This window comes from Coregonus lavaretus (assembly GCF_964263955.1).
Source record: "Coregonus lavaretus genome assembly, chromosome: 12".
NCBI classification, from domain to species: Eukaryota; Metazoa; Chordata; class Actinopteri; order Salmoniformes; family Salmonidae; genus Coregonus; species Coregonus lavaretus.
The window spans coordinates 41,673,678-41,694,696 of NC_139999.1; the positions used below are offsets into that span (position 1 = coordinate 41,673,678).

The following is a 21,019-nucleotide window of genomic DNA, read 5'->3' on the forward strand; positions in this document are numbered from 1 at the left end:
TGGAGTGCGATAGAGATTGCATCATCTGTGGATCTGTTGGGGCGGTATGCAAATTGGAGTGGGTCTAGGGTTTCTGGGATTATGCTGTTGATGTGAGCCATGACCAGTCTTTCAAAGCACTTCATGGCTACAGACGTCAGTGCCACGGGTCGGTAGTCATTTAGGCAGGTTATCTTAGAGTTCTTGGGCACGGGGACTATGGTGGTCTGCTTGAAACATGTTGGTATTACAGACTCAGTCAGGGACATGTTGAAAATGTCAGTGAAGACACTTGCCAGTTGGTCAGCACATGCTCGGAGTACACGTCCTGGTAATCCGTCTGGCCCTGCGGCCTTGTGAATGTTGACCTGCTTAAAAGTCTTACTCACATCGGCTACGGAGAGCGTGATCACATAGTCATCCGGAACAGCTGGTGCTCTCATGCATGCTTCAGTGTTGCTTGCCTCGAAGCGAGCATAGAAGTGGTTTAGCTCGTCTGGTAGGCTTGTGTCACTGGGCAGCTCGCGGCTGTGCTTCCCTTTGTAGTCTGTAATAGTTTTCAAGCCCTGCCACATCCGACGAGCGTCAGAGCCAGTGTAGTATGATTCAATCTTAGACCTGTATTGACTCTTTGCCTGTTTGATGGTTCGTCGGAGGTCATAGCGGGATTTCTTATAAGCGTCCGGGTTAGAGTCCCGTTCCTTGAAAGCGGCAGCTCTACCCTTTAGCTCAGTGCGGATGTTTCCTGTAATCCATGGCTTCTGGTTGGGGTATGTACGTACGGTCACTGTGGGGACGACATCATCGATGCACTTATTGATGAAGCCAGTGACTGATGTGGTGTACTCCTCAATGCTGTCTGAAGAATCCCTGAACATGTTCCAGTCTGTGCTAGCAAAACAGTCCTGTAGCTTAGCATCTGCGTCATCTGACCACTTTTTTATTAGCCGAGTCACTGGTGCTTCCTGCTTCAGTTTTTGCTTATAAGCAGGAATCAGGAGGATAGAGTTATGGTCAGATTTGCCAAATGGAGGGCGAGGGAGAGCTTTGTATGCGTCTCTGTGTGTGGAGTAAAGGTGGTCTAGAGTTTTTTCCCCTCTGGTTGCACATTTAACATGCTGGTAGAAATGAGGTAGAACGGATTTAAGTTTCCCTGCATTAAAGTCCCCTGCTACTAGGAGCGCTGCATCTGGATGTGTAATGATGTAACTTTTCTCAGGTTAACAAAGTGATATGGTTTTATTGCAGCCAGTGAAATAGTTACGGCTCTTGTTGTCCTCCTCCAGTCTACAGCCCCTGGTCTCTCCATCCATCTCTCCATTCCTCCACCGCTCCAAATCCTTTGTCCCTCCTTCTTTCATCCCTCCTACCCTCTAGTCCTCCACCCTTCCATCTCTCCATTCCTCCATCACTCCATGGCTCCAACCCATCTATCTCAATCTCTTCATCTCTCCACCCCTCCATCTCCCTATCCCTCCTTCCTCCATCCCTCCATCCAGTACCCCAGAGACTGGTTGGTTGGACTATACCAGAGCCATGTGTGTTGAGGCCTGGGGCTAGTGTCTATATGAGCTTATGTATTCTTTCAGTCTGTTTGAAGCTGCTCCTCTGGAAACCAACAGCTGGATGAGTCAGCAGTCAGACAGTAATAAAATATTGAGCTGGACACACACGCATAAAAACACATGCACACACACAAACCTAACCCTAAACCTTACCACTAACCCCTTACCCTAACCCTAATTGTAACCCTAACTCTAATTGTAAACCTAAACCTAACCCTTAAGGTTAAAATAGGATGTGGGAAATGTCCCCACAAGGGAGAATTTTCTTTGTTTTACTATCCTTGTGGGGACTTTTGGGGATTTTAGCTCCCGATAAGGATAGAAGAACCACACACACACACACCTCTTGCCATCATCAGATCAGACTGAGAGCTGGTGAGATGTAAACATAGCCAGCAGTCCGCCGCTCCGAGCAAGGCCTTCTATTTTTACCTGTTTGTTTGTCTGTGTCACCATTGCTTCATTTGTAAGAAAAACAAGCCCATCAAGGCTCTTCCCCCCCCCCCCCCCCTTCTTATATCTCTCTCTTCTATCCTCTTCCGCCCAGGATGGTTTTTATGTGACTTATGAGTCATTTGTTTACCTTTTTTCTCCTCTCTCCTCTCTCAATCCATCCCTCTCCTCATTCCTCCCCCCTACGTCCCCCTCCTTCCCCCACCTTCCCTTCCTCACCAGTCTGTAGCAGTGCCCCGGTCAACATGAAGATCCAGCCACTGAACAGCACTGCCCTGGTGGTGAGCTGGCAGCGCCCGCTAGTGGTCTACCACCCGCCTATCACCAGCTTCATGGTCTCCTACAGCTGGGTGAAGAGTGACGTGGCCTACGAGAAGACCTTCACCAAGACTGGGGACCAGAACATGGTGAGACACACAGACAGACAGACAGACAGACAGACAGACAGACAGACAGACAGACAGACAGACAGACAGACAGACAGACAGACAAGACAGACAAACATACAGACAACACTGTACAGTCTACAAGAGAACAAGCGTTTTCCCTGGTAATAAACTATTCAGCTGCAATACTCAGGGCCAGGAGTTTTCACTCATCTTTTGATCTGACCAGGAACAACTCTGGGTCCTAGTTGTAGTCATTTTAGTTTTCTGTACACCAGAAAAAAAGAGTTTTTCTATCAGTCGGTCACAGTCACCTGGCTGGAAATAGACACTCCAAGCCTGTCTCACACACACTGCACTGATGACTCCCACTGTGATGTGTCTATTGGTGGGTTCAACTCCCTCCAGTTTAATGTGTCAGTGAGAGGTGAGATGGACACTTCCTCTGTCTGATACCATGAATATAATGTGTGAACTGGGTGAAGTTATGTAAAGACATCATGGCAGTCTGATATTTCAGGCAATGCTTGTTGATGTATTTCATGCCCTCACGTTAGTTACTTGGATGTGTTGATTATTGAGACATGCCAAATGGAGACTAAAGCGCCCAACTATGATGTGTGTCATCTTCTAAAAATATGTTTTGAGATGAGGCCAGACAGAGGAGGCTTTGAACGATCATTTCATTTGAATAAACATACACAGCAGGAGAGACACTGTCTGAAGAGAGATGATGCAGAGACGTTCCCATGACATCCATCTCTCTTTGGCTACAGTCAATCACCACCGTCTCTCTTTCTTCCTTTGCCAAGTCACCACACTCCCTCCTTCTCCTTCCGCTCGTCAGCCCCCTCTTTCCATTCTCTGCCCACTTAATTTTCATTTTTATTTTCAATCTCTGTACCCGGACCCCCTTATCAGGGTCACATCAGGGACCTGCGGGCTTTCTGCAATCACAATTGAATCAATTGAAAACCACTCAAGCCCTTAGTTTCATGTCCCCTTCTCTCATCTCCCCTTCGGCCAATGCAATAACCTTCCATTCTGGAGACCATCTCTAATAGAATTAAGTTGAACCAGAATGGCCTCTGCTGCGTCAGACAGTGCAATGAGGGATAGGTATGTTTCAATTTCAGGTTTTATTAGTCGTATTCACGGGATACGCATGGTATACATCGTCCAACGAAATGCTTACTTGCAGGTTCCGTCTCGACAATGCAACAACAATTAGAAATAATACAAGATAAGAATATGAACATAAAGTAATTGGCTCAGTAGAATATAATAAACATTTTATCATAAGTATAATACAGGAAGGCACAATTTATAGTCCAATATTTACACATGTATTGGGGGGGGGGGGGGGGGGGGGAGACTGTGTATAAACTGAGCTGTGTAATAAGAGTCTGGTATCAGCAGTTGTGATGTGTGTGTAGCATGAATGTGTATGTGTGTCTGTGTGGATGTGTGCATGAGTGTGTGCTAAGGTGCAGAGAATCAGAGCAGGTGGTCAGTCCAGTTCAAGTGTTCAGCAGTCTGATGGCTTGTAGATAGAAACTGTCTCTGAGCCCTACCTGTCCCAGACCTGCTGTTTTCAACTCTTAATGATCGGCTATGAAAAGCCAACTGAGATTTATTCCTGATTATTATTTGACCATGCTTGTCACTTATGAACATTTTTGAACATCTTGGCATGGTTCTGTTATAATCTCCACCCGGCACAGCCAGAAGAGGACTGGCCACCCCTCATAGCCTGGTTCCTCTCTAGGTTTCTTCCTAGGTTTTGCCTTTCTAGGGAGTTTTTCCTAGCCACCGTGCTTCTACACCTGCATTACTAGCTGTTTGGGGTTTTAGGCTGGGTTTCTGTACAGCACTTCGAGAGATATTAGCTGATGTAAGAAGGGCTATATAAAATAAAATTGATTGATTGATTGATTGATTGGTATCAGACCTTATGCTCCGATACCGTCTGCCCAACTGTAAGGGAGTGAACAGCTCGTGGCTGGGGTGTGTGGGGTCCTTGATGATGCTGCAGGCCTTCCTCAGGCAACGTTTCAAGTATATGTCCTGGATGGGTGGGAGCCTGGTCCCAGTGATGTACTGGGCCGTCTTCACCACCCGCTGGAGGACCTTGCGGTCTTAAGGACACAGTAAGGGGTACGTGAGGACACAGAGAGGGGTAGGGGGTAGGTGAGGATAAAGCAGATGCTATAGATCCCTAACATGGCTGTGAGTTGCCGGTATTGACACTCACTGATTGTAAATCATATGTGAATTGTTTCCTTAGGCCTTTGATGTACTATAGTGTGGATAACCCATATCTACAGGTCTCAGTGGCAGTCTGTCTTCCTGACTCTCTCTTCTCTCTCTCTCTCTCTCTCTCTCTCTCTCTCTCTCTCTCTCTCTCTCTCTCTCTCTCTCTCTCTCTCTCTCTCTCTCTCTCTCTCTCTCTCTCTCTCTCTCTCTCTCTCTCTCTTCTCTCTCTCTCTCTCTCTCTCTCTGTGACTAACTTACAGAAGGCGGTGATCACCCACGTGTCTTCAGACATCCTGTATCTGTTCAGAGTCCAGGCTGTGTGCCAGAGAGACCTACGCAGTGACTTCAGCCAGACACTGCTCTTCAGAGGTAACTACACCACATAACATAGCATATACAGTCCAGCCCTAAGGATTGAGTCACATAATCCTAACCTCCAGTTTCAAAATGATTAGAGATACTTTAATACTAACAGCAGACACTTGTCTTTGTTTCAAATACATGTCTAACGTTTTCCTCGGTTTGCTATTCCAGCTAACACCACCAGGATATTTGAGGGAACACGGATTGTGAAAACTGGAATGGTGAGTGAAGTGGACATACGATAGCAACATAGTAATTTATGTTTTGATGTGCCAACATAATTTGATATGGCATGTTACTGACTTTCCCTTCTCTTTCCCTGCATGCTTCTCTCTCTCTCTCTCTCTCTCTCTCTCTCTCTCTCTCTCTCTCTCTCTCTCTCTCTCTCTCTCTCTCTCTCTCTCTCTCTCTCTCTCTCTCTCTCTCTCTCTCTCTCTCTCTCTCTCTCTCTCTCTCTCTTTCTCTCTGTCTATGTGCCCCCCCCCCCCTCTTTCTTTCTCTCTCCCTCCCTCCCCCAGCCCACTGTCTCCCCAGCCTCCTCGGCAGACATGGCTCCCATCAGCTCCGGATCCTCTACCTGGACCTCCTCTGGCCTCCCCTTCTCCTTCGTCTCTATGGCTACGGGGGGCATGGGCCCCTCGTCCAGCGGCAGTCAGGCCACGGTAGCATCGGTGGTGACCAGCACCCTTTTGGCCGGCCTGGGCTTCAGCGGAGGGGTCATCTCCTCCCTGCCTGGCTCTCTCTGGCCCACCCAGGCCTCTGCAGCCAGCCCTGGGTCTAACACCGGCCCGGGTCCCAACCCCAGCCGCCAGCCTGCCCAGCCCCAGGCCTCCACCAAGCCCCCCACAGCCCCTCAGGGTGGTTCTGACACAGACACCCCCACAGAGGAGAAGGAGGCGGGGGTGGACAGGGAGACCGAGGCGGAGGAGGGCGAGGGAGAGGAGGATGAAGGGGAAGACGACAGCAGGAGAAAGAAGAATAACAAGACAGCGCCTGATGAGGTGGAGATGCAGCTGAATGGCACTGTGGTCAAAGAGCCCACCTCCGTCCTCACCCCCACATCCACAGCCAAAGAGAAAGGAAAGCCTGTTGCTAACAGCACTACAGTGCCACCCAGTGGAGGGGAGGACCAACTGGTCAGAGTGGACAGTAACACAGGGCCCACTGTGGAGCAAAAGAACGACACAGCAGAGATACAGATTCCCCAGAGCCCAACACGCTCCCCAAAGACTGGCGGGGAAGAGAAGAGCCTTTGGCCTTTCTCTGTCCACACCGGTGAGTAGAACTCTCTGTATAGCCCATATCTTTGGAACAAGGGGCAGATTTAGGCAATAAGACCTGAGGGCTAAGGGCTGTTTTTTCGCACGACGCAACACAGAGTATATTGGCAATATACCACAAACCCCCGAGGTGCCTTATTGCTATTATAAACTGTTTACCAACATAGTTAGAGCAGTAAAAATACATATTTTGTCATACCCGTGGTATGCGGTCTGATATACCATGGCTGTCAGCCAATCAGCATTCAGAGCTCGAACCACCCAGTTTATAATCCTCTTTTTAGCACTTGAGATATTCTTCACCATATTTAGACCTGTATAATGTCATTTTAGTTTTCTGGATCCCACTTCTCCCCTCTGCAGCTTGTCATGTTAAACTGTCTGTGTTATTATAGATGTGCATATCAACAGTAAATATGAGACAGGCGGGGGCACATTTTGAAACATTAGCCTTGGAATCAGCTCCTGCTTCAGTATGTGGCATATAGCCAGAGACAAATAGCTCAATTTCTGAGTGCCACCATGATACCACCTTGAGAGAGCCCTAGAGAAAGTAATGGAACTATTCTACAGCCTGAGGGGCCATTACCTAGCCTGGGGGGCCATTAGTTTGGGGCATTCTCTGAGGCATATTTCAGGATCAAACGACATGCCTGCCTGACTACCTGCCAGGGAGAAAACAGAGAAAGTAGTAACCAGGGTATTTGTTTTATGAATAGCAATGTGTCTGTGGATGCTCCATCATACATTTCCTTATTCATTCTGAACTAAACGGATCCATTTAGTTGTGTTTTAAAGACTTTAAAACAGTCACAGAGTTTAATGGCTGTGATGGGAGAAAACTGAGGATGGATCAACAACATTGTAGTTACTCCACAATACTAACCTAAATGACTGAGTGAAAAGAAGGAAGCCTTTACAGAATACAAATATTCCAAAACTCGGATCCTGTTTGCAAAAAGGCACTAAAGTAAAACTGCAAAAAAATTTGCAAAGAAATTAACTTTATGTCCTGAATACAAAGTGTTATGTTTGGGGCAAATCCAACACAACACATCACTGAGTACCACTCTTCATATTTTCAAGCATGGTGGTGGCTGCATCATGTTATTGGTATCCTTGTCATCGGCAAGGACCAGGTAGTTTTCTTATGATAAAAAGAAACGGAATAGAGCTAAGCACAGGCAAAATCCTAGAGGAAAACCTGGTTCAGTCTGCTTTCCAACAGGTACTGGGAGACAAATTCACCTTTCAACAGGACAATAACCTAAAACACAGGGCCAAATATACACAGGATTACCAAGATTAGATTTAATATTCCTGAGTGGCCTAGTTACTTTATATATTTTCTTTCTTTAAAACAACAACAATATAATACGATACAATACACAGACAATACAAATGGCCAGTGGTCAGTGGGTGTGCTCGCCTCCACCGGCCCCGAGACGCTGGCTAGGCAAGGCCCCACCCCCGGCCCAAAGGGATTTTCCAAGGGTGGGAAAAACCAAGCCCCGTCCCATAACTACCAGGACCAGCTCACTCACAGCATGAAACCAAACCACAAAACATAAATAACGATATGCAAAACATACAATAATCCCATTCCCACCCTCACCCCTGATCAGAGGACCTCAGACATTTATACTGTACATTTGTGTATATGATTATTCCAATCTTCAGACAGCCACAGATCAACCCATCTTTCCCAATAAATCATAATTCTGCCATTTCCTCTCGCAATACATCTCCCATGGTGTCTCACTAGGGACTTGAACCTCCCCATCTGCAACATTTCTGCTGAAATTGCCCCAAAAATAAACATTTTACCCAAGAGCTCAATTATATTTCCTATTGAATGACTGTGGTCCTTCAAATACCTCATGAGTTTAGTTCAACTGTCATACCCCATCAGAACCCAAAATATAAGCTTGTTTTACTCCAATGTTTGTAAACAATGTAAACAAAACACAGTATAGCCTCAAAATATGGTTAAAACTATACTTTTGATATCATGGATGGTCAGTCCTTGCACCCATAGCTATGTCTTTGAGAGTGGTTATATTCTCAAGGCCCATCCCTCAGATTTTTACCAAAACAGAGGTGGGGTGTCCAATTTGTTATTGTTTCAATTAAGGATTCAAGCTTTAAAGTGTTTTGTATGTAAATGTAGGTTGTGTGTTGAAGTGTTTTGTTTGTAAGTGTCTCCACCTCCATCCCTCCACCCCCACCCCTCCAGACAGGACCAGTGTGTCCAACATGACCCGCAGCCCTCACCCCGTGGTGGGCAGGATGGAGTGGATCATCCCCCTAGTGGTGGTCTCAGCGCTCACTCTGCTCTGCCTCATCATGCTACTGGCTGTCCTGGTCTACTGGAGGTAAGATATTATTAGATATTATTTTATTACTGTGTGTGTGTGTGTGTGTGTGTGTGTGTGTGTGTGTGTGTGGTTGAGGTTGGGTGTGTGTATTGTGTGGGGGTGGTCGTGTCTCTCTGAACCTACCTTGCTAAACGAACTCTGAAGAATTGAAGTGTCATTAACATTTGTCTGGTTTGCCGCTATAAGACAATGAAAGCCTTCCCAGGGCAGAAGATGGAGTTGCACCATGTTGTCCTGCATTCCTCTCCTCCACTCCAAGTGATAAAAGGTCCCGTTTATCTCCCCATCCCCACTGCTCTGCTCAGTCACAGCTGTCAATTAACCCTCTATAACCCTGCCACAGAAACAGATAACCCTCCTCTCTCTCCTTTACCTAATCACACTGGCCCTTGGCCCTAGCTGTCCTCACAGACACGCACTCCTGTTTGGAGTGGGGTGACCTGTCCTCTTGTCCCCTGGGGACATCTACTTTCCTGTGTGTGTGCACATGCACATCCGCACGCTTCTGGCCACCAGGAACCTGCTTGGTGGAGGATAACTGCTTTTTTGGCAGCCCTCCCTCTCATCTTCCTTTTCTCCTCCCTCCATTCCTCCCTCCCTCATACCTCTCTCCTCCCCCTTCCCTCACACTCATCTCTGCAGGGGGGCCAGCCCACAGGGGCCATGGTGCCTGGAGGGGGCCCAGCTGTGTGTTCATCTGCAGTGTGATGCCAACCACACACACATGCACACACGCTACACTTTCACTCAGCCTCAGTAATTACACAGGACAGGCTAACGACTGGCTGCACGTGCTGCCTACTGCAGCCTAATGTGTTATACAGCACAATGGATCATTACTTGAGCTCCATGCATTCTGCTTTATTTATTTATGCACCGCTCTGCCTTGAGCTGTTTCATAGGAGCAAAAGCTTGGCCGGATTTAAAGATTTTTGACGATGGAAATGTATGGTTGATGGGCTTTCTGGGTTCAGTGTGTAACTATGGCTCCGTCTCACTGGTACTGGTGATGCCATTGTGAGAGTGTGTGAGAGAGAGCCAATGATGTGAATGTTGGAATGAGGAAAATAGAGGATGATCAGCTCCATGAAATACAAATTGAAGTAATTAATAAATCTGTGAGTCAGTGATAGATCTAGTGAATGAGTGCCGTTGTGGTATGTGATGGGAGAGGGAGAGTAGCAGGGGGAGTGTGGGGATGTGACAGTGAAAGTCTGTCTGTCTGTCTCCCTCTCTGGGCTGTGGCGATGACGAGAGCTGACACCTCCCAGACATTGGCTTTCTCCCCTGGGGGAACAGGATCTGATGAAAGACCAGCTCAACCCGTTCACTCTCTCCTCCCTCTCCTCTCCTCCCTCTCCTCTCCTCTCCTCTCCTCTCCTCTCCTCTCCTCTCCTCTCCTCTCCTCTCCTCTCCTCTCCTCTCCTCTCCTCTCCTCTCCTCTCCTCTCCTCTCCTCTCCTCTCCTCTCCTCTCCTCTCCTCTCCTCTCCTCTCCTCTCCTCTCCTCTCCTCTCCTCTCCTATCCTCTCCTCTCCTCTCCTATCCTCTCCTCTCCTCTCCTCTCCTCTCCTCTCCTCTCCTCTCCTCTCTCTCCTCTCCTCTCCTCTCCTCTCCTCTCCTCTCCTCTCCTCTCCTCTCCTCTCCTCTCCTCTCCTCTCCTCTCCTCCCTCTCCTCTCCTCTCCTCTCATCCCTCTTTCACTCCCCCATCTCTGCTCTGTCAGAAGGGAAAGACTATGCAATGGAGGAGATGCAAATAGATTTTTCAGAACACTGTCGCTATTCATCATGGTGAAATGCATACATGGTCGTCATTAGCTCAGCATCACTTTTTGTCTCTTTTTACTACAGTGAATATGATGTGATCACTGATTAGATTACATGTATTTCACCTCAACACTCAATTTGATGTTTGTATTTGTCTCAATAGGTTGTATTGTTGTTGGTCGAGAGTATATCTAAGTGATCTGATTTGTGTGTCAAAAGGTTATTAAGACAATAATTGCTATGAAAGGGGAGGGCTCCATCTGTTTAGCTTGAGGATATGGTCATGGTTGGAGGGACCTCACAGATGTTTCACATAGGTTTAAAGGGGAAAACAATAAATATATATTTAACTCAGGTAGGAGAGAGTGATTCTCAGTATCCACTCAGAGTCAGGGGTTGCTAGGGAAAGAGGTGGGCCAGGCTGTTTGGACTGGAGGATAATTTTGTCCAATGAAAATGTATCATCCTTCTATACTTCTTTCCATCCATCCCACTCTGTCTATTTTTGAAGTATGGGAAGTGTTGAGAGTCCAGTGAGACAGTCTTCTACTTCTATCCCTCCCTCCCTCCCTCTCTCCTTCCATCCACCCCACTCTCTATCTCTCTGATGGGGTTCCCCCCTCCCCCAGTGTAAGGCGAGTTGGTGTTGAGAGGCTGGTTAGTTAGCTAGCCACACCACACCACACATTCCCCATCAGGGAGTAATTAGCCAGGGGGGCAGGGTTGGAGGGGGGCAGGGGTGTGACACAAGCCAGGGGAGACCCTCCCCTAATTTCTTCAATCCCTCTCTCTTTCGCTCTTTCCCTCTCAATTCAACTGTATCTCTCTTTCTCTCCCATTCACTCACTCACTCACTCACTCACTCATTCACTCACTCACTCACTCACTCACTCACTCACTCACTCACTCACTCACTCACTCACTCACTCACTCACTCACGCTTTCTCTCCCTCTCTCTCTTCCTCTCTCTTTCTGCAGTTGCCATAAGGCCACTCTCCTGTTTTCTTTTCCTTCCTCCTTCTCTTTCTCGACAAGAATGACCAGCATCTGCTCTCTCCTCTGCATCAAGTACCGGTAGGTAGGGGAACGTCAGTAGACATACTGTTAGGGGAACGTCAGTAGACATACTGGTAGGAGTAACCCAGATAGGAAAAGCTGGTGTATACTGAATGGATTTGTTTCTGTGTGAGTGCAGGTGAAGGCTCTGTGAGGTTAGAGAGTGACTCCTACTACTACTGTAGGCTGCAGCACTCCTTTTCTCCTTGCTGTCTGTCTTCACCTCTCTCTTAAGCTCCTAGACACAGAAGACGTTGGGTGACATTTCAAAATGCCTCGGACAATACTTTACCAAAAATTCTCAAGACTAGCGACTAGCTAGTCATTGAGGGATTGTGCTTGTGTGTACATGTTGGAGGCAGAGAGACTGCCAGGGCTGTATATAGTCCTGCTGTATTTAGTCTCTGCTGTGTGTTGCCTGTCGTCCAGCAGTCAGGGGCCAGGGCTAAATGTAGCATGGTGTTTGTCCCTGGGTCAGTGTTGTTGTTTACCTGTTCCTAATGGTCTGCTCACTGTGTGTCTTTATAGGAGGTTGTGTGTGTGCGTGCGTGTGTGTGTGTGTGTTTGTACTTTTCCCCTGTAATAGCAGGGTGTTGTTGTGTCTGGTGGTCATCATCTACCGAGTCATACCTATTTGACATCAGCAGGGTTGTAAATAGGGCTGGTTCTAATCGCCCTGGGGCTTTCAGGTGTAGTTTAACTGCCAGCTCTGTCTGTGTAATTATATTTAGGGCAGTTCCATGAGAACAGAGTGACATTGAGACTCAGATTTCTCACTTTAAAATGTATGTCAAGCAAAAACCAATGATTGCAAAGTTAAACACACCAAGGACTACTTTTAACAATTTCCATGGAATTTTTTTACAAAAACAGATTTACTCAAAGAACAGTGCAGATGCAAAGTTTGGTAACAGAATGAAGGCACAAACAGCACAAACTGTCATACTGGTACCAAACTTTGCATCTGCACTGTTATTCAATGAAATGTGTTTTTGTAAAATGTTCAGAGGAAATTGTTGAAAGTAGTCACTGTCTATGGTTTGATTAACTTTGTAATGATTGGTTTTTGGTCACTTTTGTAAAGTGAAAAAGTCTGTGTCACTCTGTTACCATGGAATTCATCACACTGACGCCTTTGACAGTAACAACAACCTGGGAATTGTATATACAGTACCAGTCAAAAGTTTGGACACACCTACTCATTCAAGGGTTTTTCTTTATTTTTACTGTTTTCTACATTGTAAAATAATAGTGAAGACATCAACACTATAAAAATAACACATATGGAATCATGTAGTAACCAAAAAAGTGTTAAACAAATCAAAATATATTTTATATTTGAGATTCTTCAAATAGTCACCCATTGTCTTGATGACAGCTTTGCACACTCTTGGCATTCTCTCAACCAGCTTCACCTGGAATGCTTTTCCAAAAGTTCCCACATATGCTTAGCACTTGTTAGCTGCTTTTCCTTCACTCTGCCGTCCGACTCATCCCAAACTATCTCAAATGGGTTGAGGTCGGGGGATTGTGGAGGCCAGGTCATCTGATGCAGCACTCCATCACTCTCCTTCTTGGTAAAATAGCCCTTACACAGCCTGGAGGTGTGTTGGGTCATTGTCCTGTTGAAAAACAAATGATAGTCCCACTAAGCCCAAACCAGATCGGATGGCGTATCGCTGCAGAATGTTGTGGTAGCCATGCTGGTTAAGTGTGCCTTGAATTCTAAATAAATCACATACAGTGTCACAAGCAAAGCACCCCCACACCATAACACCTCCTCCTCCATGCTTTATGGTGGGAAATACACATGCGGAGATCATCCGTTCACCCACACCGCGTCTCACAAAGACATGGCGGTTGGAACCAAAAATCGCGAATTTGTACTTCAGACAAAGGACACATTTCCACCGGACTAATGTCCATTGCTCGTGTTTCTTGGCCCAAGCAGGTCTCTTCTTCTTATTGGTGTCCTTTAGGAGTGGTTTCTTTGCAGCATTTCGACCATGACCATACTGGCCCCATGTAGCTCAGTTGGTAGAGCATGGCGCTTGCAATGCCAGGGTTGTGGGTTCGTTTCCCACGGGGGGCCAGTATGAAAATGTATGCACTCACTAAATGTAAGTCACTCTGGATAAGAGCATCTGCTAAATGACAAAAAAATTAAAATAATATGAAGCCCTGATTCACAAAGTCCCATCTGAACAGTTGATGTTGAGATGTGTCTGTGACTTGAACTCTGTGAAGCATTTATTTGGGTTGCAATTTCTGAGGCTGGTAACTCTAATGAACTTATCCTCTGCAGCAGAGGTAACTCTGGGTCTTCCATTCCTGTGGCGGTCCTCATGAGAGCCAGTTTCATCATAGCGCTTGATGGTTTTTGCGACTGCACTTGAATAAACGTTCAAAGTTCTTGAAATGTTCCGTATTGACTGACCTTCATGTCTTAAAGTGATGATGGACTGTCGTTTCTCTTCGCTTATTTGAGCTGTTCTTGCCATAATAGTGTTATCTTCTATATACCCCTACCTTGTCACAACACAACTGATTGGCTCAAACACATTAAGAAGGAAATAAATTCCACAAATTACTTTTAAGAAGTCACACCTGTTAATTGAAATGCATTCCAGGTGACTACCTCATGAAGCTGGTTGAGAGAATGCCAAGAGTGTGCAAAGCTGTCATCAAGGCAAAGGGTGGCTATTTGAAGAATCTCAAATATAAAATATATTTTTATTTGTTTAACACTTTTTTGGTTACTACATGATTCCATATGTGTTATTTCATAGTTTTGAAGTCTTCACTAGTATTCTACAATGTAAAACATCTTAAAAATAAAGAAAAGCCTTTGAATGAGTAGGTGTGTCCAAACTTTTGACTGATACTGTATATATATTATTTAGTTTGGGGTACTTTTTACCCCTTTTTCGTGATATCCAATTGGTAGTTTACAGTGTTGTCCCATCGCTGCAACTCCCCTACGGACTCGGGAGATGCGAAGGTCGAGAGCCAAGCATCCTCCGAAACACAACCCTGCCAAGCCGCGCTGCTTCTTGACACACTACTCGCTTAACCCGGAAGCCAGCCGCACCCAATGTGTCGGAGGAAACACCGTCCAGCTGGCGATCAATTGTGCGCCGCCTCATTGTGAGACAGCCTGGGATCGAACCCGGGTCTGTAGTGACACCTCAAGCACTGTGATGCAGTGCCTTAGACCACTGCGCCACTTGGGAGCTGAATAATGATGTTTTAACCTGTCTCTGATGGAGTGTTAACTCTCTCTGTGCTGTTTTGTGTTAGCTAACTCACAGTGGTAAAAATGGGTTACAATTATGCAATTACAATGAGAACAGTGTAAGGGACGGACCAAGCAGGCAACGAGAGACAACTGAGTAGGGTGCAATGCAATTATTAGGGGGTTTATTTTCCTAAACTTTAAGTGGTTTACAAAGTAAGAGAAATCTAAAACCATAGTGCATAAAAAGAGTACTATAAGGTCTGTAAATAAAGAAAAATAAAACTTACATGTAAAAACTGAGGTCTACAAAGCAGAACAGAGTAAGCAACTCAAATGAAGGGTTAACTGAAGCCATAAGGGTATGCTGCGTTCATAATCAAATCAAATCAAATCAAATTTTATTGGTCACATGCGCCGAATACAACAGGTGCAGACATTACAGTGAAATGCTTACTTACAGCCCTTAACCAACAGTGCATTTATTTTAAACAAAAAAGTAAGAATAAAACAACAACAAAAACGTGTTGAGAAAAAAAGAGCAGAAGTAAAATAAAGTGACAGTAGGGAGGCTATATATACAGTAAAATAAAGTGACAGTAGGGAGGCTATATATACAGGGGGGTACCGTTGCATAGTCAATGTGCGGGGGCACCGGCTAGTTGAGGTAGTTGAGGTAAGCAAGTGGGAAGATGGTAATTACCAGTTGTGAAGTCGTAAATACCAGTTGGATGCATTCACGTGCATTGAACTTGTTGAGAAATGCCAATTGGCTAATGGCCAACAAGCTGTGTCAACCATAAACAAAAAATACAGCTATCATGTTTGTAAACAAATTATAATGTTCAAAAACCATATTAATAGATGCTTTTTATAAATAATGTCAGAGGTCCGCATGTGGGAGAAGTCCGGAGCTCAGGGATGATATATACGTTTCCCACTAGTAATGATGAATTGGAAGGGCATTCACCTGGATTTCTCCCAGTCGTATATGGCAGAGAGAGACTGCCAGGGCTGTATATAGTCCTGCTGTATTTAGTCTCTGCTGTGTGTTGTCTTACATCCAGCAGTCAGGGACCAGGGCTAAATGTAGCATGGTGTTTGTCCCTGGGTCAGTGTTGTTGTTTACCTGTTCCTAATGGTCTGCTCACTGTGTGTCTTTACAGGAGGTTGTGTGTGTGCGTGTGTGTGTGTGTGTGTGTACTTTTCCCCTGTAATAGCAGGGTGTTGTTGTGTCTGGTGGTCATCATCTACCGAGTCATACCTATGTGACATCAGCAGGGTTGTAAATAGGGCTGGTTCTAATCGCCCTGGGGCTTTCAGGTGTAGTTTAACTGCCAGCTTTGTCTGTGTAATTATATTTAGGGCAGTTCCATGAGAACAGAGTGCCATTTTAAAGATGTTTCACTTTTAAATGTATGTCAAGCAAAAACCAATGATTTCAAAGTTAAACAAACCAAGGACTACTATTAACAACATCCAAGAAAAAAACAAAATATATATTTACTTGAAGAACAGTGCAGATGCAAAGTTTGGTAACAGAATGAAGGCACAAACAGCACAAACTGTCATTCTGTTACCAAACTTTGCATCTGCACTGTTATTCAATTAAACGTGTTTTAGTAAAATGTTCAGAGGAAATTGTTAAAAGTAGTCATTGTTCATAGAGTTGTAAGGTTTGATTAACTTTGCAATGATTGGTTTTTGTTTGACATACATTTTAAAGTTACAAAATCTAAGTCTGTGTCACTCTGTTACCATGGAATTGCACTTCAGCACTCTGATGTTTTAACCTGTCACGGATGGGGTGTTAACTCTCTCTGTGCTGTTTTGTGTTAGCTAAATCACAGTGGTCAAAACGGGTTACAACAATCAATTTCCCCTATGCTGGACAGAGGTAAAAGGACATGCCAATTAGCGGCACACCCTCTAACAAGTACACCTGGCCACCATGCTGCAGACAAGGCACCAAAAAGAGTGCTGCAATTACAGTTAGTTTATGCAACAATTTAATAAAGTTATGGTTGTGATGTTTGAAATGAAAATCATGTAGTCATTATTTGTTTGGACCCGAAATGTTTGATGCAAATTAATGTTAAAGTGCAAAGGATGGGGATATTTATCTGTGCCACTACATGTGGCCTCTTTCGATGTGGTACTGATGGTACTCTGCATCATGTTCCTCTCTTCTGTGTGGTACAAGTGTTTATGTTGGGTTAACTATTTCCTCTCCTCTGTGTGTCTACAGGAGGTTTTTCCAGACAGCTCACTTTTATGTGGAGGACAGTAGTTCTCCCAGGGTGGTGGCCAATGAGAACATCCCTGTCATCCCCATCCCAGGTGAGACCCGCCCAATACGCTACATAACACATCCTAACACACCCTCAACTGGCATACACTGACAGTTTGTACTGAACGACACGTTTCCCCAAAACAGTGCCCACCGTTTTTCAAAAGCCTTTGAGGTATGTTTGCTCCAGTTTGGTGAGTGTGGCGAGGTGTGGCCTGATCAATATGGGTGTGACCATTTGAAATATCAAAACTCGTGCAGCACACTATACGATATTCGCCCTCGGGGCGACCAAAATCACAATATTTTTCAATTGGCTATTCAGTAAATTACCGTTTCTGTTGAATTTAATGTAGCACACAGTTCTGAACGTGCACCCCCTATCTCTTTCTTAACACCTCTAGCCTGAGGGCCAAATTCAATTAAACCTTTATGCAGTGTTGGTGTTTACAAACTATTGCCCACTCACTCCACACACACCTTATTCTAGAAGTCTCTACCTGGTAGTAAATGTAAGGCTTTTTGTAGAACCTACAACCATTTGGTGAGTTTATTTGACAACTATACTGAACAAAAATATAAATGCAACATCCAACAATTTCAAAGGTTTTACTGAGTTTGAAATTATCTAAAACGATGTTGGAGGCGGCTTATGAAATTAACATTCAATTATCTGGCAATAGCTCAGATGGACATTTCTGCTGTCAGCATGCCATTTGCATGCTCCCTCAAAACATTAGACACCTGTGGCATTGTGTTGTGTGACAAAACTGCACATTTTAGAGTGGCCTTTTATTGTCCCCAGCACAAGGGGCACCTGTGTAATGATCATGCTGTTTAATCAGCTTCTTGATATGCCACACCTGTCAGGCGGATGGATTATCTTGGCAAATGAGAAATGCTCACTAACAGGGATATAAACACATTTGTGCACACAATTTGAGAGAAATAAGCTTTTTGTGCGTATGGAAAATATCTGGGATCTTTTATTTCACTTTACATGTTGCGTTTATATTTTTGTTCAGTGTAGATTGTACATGAAGTACAATTGGTGGGACTTGCTTTAACTCTTTAAAAGTAGTTTTGTGGTAGTGGTATAAGTTTCAAAAGTTTATCTTTACTATTTAAAGCAAAGCAGTTACATATAGTCAAAGTGAAATGTAGTAAAATAATTGGTCTGATTACTTTGATAGACTACTATATCAACCTTATTACTTTGGATTGTGGGGCAGTTCGATCACAAAAATGTCTAAACTACAACTAAAAGAAGAAAGACAGGATAAAGCGATCTTCTGGCAGAAGATGGAATAAAAAGCAAGATCATGTGGACAACACTCTTAGGAAAGCAAAGCAACTCTGAATCATTCATGCTGTGGGTTTCAGATAAATAGATGCACAATTTACTTTTGTAAAACGTTCAGTATAAATGAAGTTTGATTTTAGTTGAATGATGATGTAATGATTAGAAAGTTTTAGGCTATTATTTGAGGAGAGAAATATGATGGTGCATCTAGTAATGACATCTCTTTAAAACTATTCTTATGAAGAACTATGTAGAATAGTTTTTTTTTTTTTTTTTAGCACATGCTTTTATCCAGAGCGAGTGAGTGCATACATTATTATTTATTTTTTCATACTGGCCCCCTGTGGGAATCGAACCCACAACCCTGGCGTTGCAAACGCCATGCTCTACCAACTGAGCTACATCCCTGCCGGCCATTCCCTGCCCTTCCCTGGGCCAATTGTGCGCCGCCCGATGGGTCTCCCGGTCGCGGCCGGCTACGACAGAGCCTGGTTTCGAACCAGGATCTCTAGTGGCACAGCTAGCACTGCGATGCAGTGCCTTAGACCACTGCGCCACTCGGGAGGTCACTGCGCCACTTTGTATGTAGACTTACTGATAGATAGAACTACAGCTATCTAATAAATACACTCTAGGCTAACAGTGATCACTGAAAATTACATTTCCTGAAGAAAATGTGGTGTGTTTGCTAGTTTGTTTGTAGCAGTAGTAATGGTGGTGTCTGGTTATAGTTGAAAAAGTAGGTAGATGAGAAGTTAGGATAGCCTGAACATGTGAAAGTTGGTTTGGTGTCTTTAGCTTGAACTGTTAACAAATTACTGTTTGGTGAGTTATTTCATGCAAAGTTGTATAGTTATAGTTGATCAAAAAAGTTTTAAAGAATTTGAAGTTAGGATAGCCTGAACATGTGAAAGTTGGTTTGATGTCTCTAGCTCTACCAGGTACAACCCTAAATCCATAAACATGGGCACCCTCATAGATATCATCCTGACTAACTTACCCTCTAAATACACCTCCGCTGTCTTCAACCAGGATCTCAGCGATCACTGCCTTATTGCTTGCGTCCGTAACGGGTCCGTGGTCAAACGACCACCCCTCATCACTGTCAAACGCTCCCTAAAACACTTTAGCGAGCAGGCCTTCCTAATTGACCTGACCCAGGTATCCTGGATGGATATCGATCTCATTCCGTCAGTAGAGGATGCCTGGTTGTTCTTTAAAAGTAATTTCCTCTCAATCTTAAATAAACATGCCCCATTCAAAAAAGACAGAACTAAGAACAGATATAGCCCCTGGTTCTCCTCAGACTTGACTGCCCTTGACCAGCACAAAAACATCCTGTGGCGTACTGCATTAGCATCGAATAGCCCCCGCGATATGAAACTTTAGGAACCAATATACAAAAGCAGTTAGGAAAGCAAAGACTAGCTTTTTCAAACAGATATTTGCATCCTGTAGCACTAACTCCAAAAAGTTTTGGGACACTGTAAAGTCCATGGAGAATAAGAGCACCCTGCACTGAGGCTAGGAAACACTATCACCACCGATAAATCTACAATAATTGAGAATTTCAACAAGCATTTTGCTACGGCTGGCCATGCTTTCCACCTGGCTACAACTACCCCGGCCACCAGCTCTGCACCCTCCGCGCTGCAACTTGCCCACCGCATTCTTATTGACAGACTAAATAGCCTTGGTTTCTCAAATGACTGCCTCGCCTGGTTCACCAACTACTTCTCAGATAGAGTTCAATGTGTCAAATCGGAAGGCCTGTTGTCTGGACTTATGGCAGTCTCTATGGGGGTGCCACAGGGTTCAATTCTTGGGCCGACTCTTTTCTCTGTGTATATCAATGATGTCGCTCTTGCTGCTGGTGACTCTCAGATCCACCTCTACGCACACGACACCATTTTGTATACATCTGGCCCTTCATTGGACACTGTGTTAACAAACCTCCAAACGAGCTTCAATGCCATACAACACTCATTCAATAGCCTCCAACTGCTCTTAAACACTAGTAAAACTAAATGCATGCACTTCAATCGAACACTGCTGGCACCCGCCCACCCGACTAGAATCACCACTCTCGACGGGTCTGACCTAGAGTATGTGGACAACTACAAATACCTAGGTGTCTGGTTAGACTGTAAACTCTCCTTCCAGACTTACATTAAGCATCTCCAATCCAAAGTTAAATCTAGAATCGGCGTCCTATTTCGCAACAAAGCCTCCTTCACTCATGCTGCCAAACATGCCCTCGTAAAACTGACTATCCTACCGATCCTTGACTTCGGCGATGTCATTTACAAAATAGCCTCCAACACTCTAGTCTATCACAGTGCCATCCGTTTTGTCACCAAAGTCCCATATACTACCCACCACTGTGACCTGTACGCTCTTGTTGGCTGGTCCTCACTACATATTCGTCGCCAAACCCACTGGCTCCAGGCCATCTATAAATCACTACTAGGCAAATCCCTGCCTTATCTTAGCTCATTGGTCACCATAGCAACACCCACCCGTAGTATACGCTCCAGCAGGTATAGCTCACTGGTCATCCCCAAAGCCAACACCTCCTTTGGCCACCATTCCTTCCAGTTCTCTGCTGCCAATGACTGGAACAAATGGCAAACATCTCTGAAGCTGGAGACTCTTATCTCCCTCACTAACTTTAAGCATCAGTTGTCAGAGCACCTTACCGATCACTGC

The 21,019-nt window shown here is 44.9% G+C and overlaps 1 protein-coding gene across 1 annotated transcript in view; it reads left to right on the plus strand.

Annotated features, from left to right (window-relative positions):
- Positions 1–21,019, plus strand: part of LOC311138839 (receptor-type tyrosine-protein phosphatase gamma-like) — a gene marked incomplete at its 5' end in the record, with an annotated part of 204,313 nt that overhangs the window by 163,035 nt on the left and 20,259 nt on the right. Inside the window, 6 exons of the mRNA XM_084173644.1 lie at positions 2,220–2,404; positions 4,900–5,008; positions 5,174–5,223; positions 5,521–6,277; positions 8,519–8,657; positions 16,966–17,057. Coding sequence (XP_084029770.1) covers positions 2,220–2,404; positions 4,900–5,008; positions 5,174–5,223; positions 5,521–6,277; positions 8,519–8,657; positions 16,966–17,057 — 1,332 coding nt within the window. The remainder of the gene's footprint in view (positions 1–2,219; positions 2,405–4,899; positions 5,009–5,173; positions 5,224–5,520; positions 6,278–8,518; positions 8,658–16,965; positions 17,058–21,019) is intronic.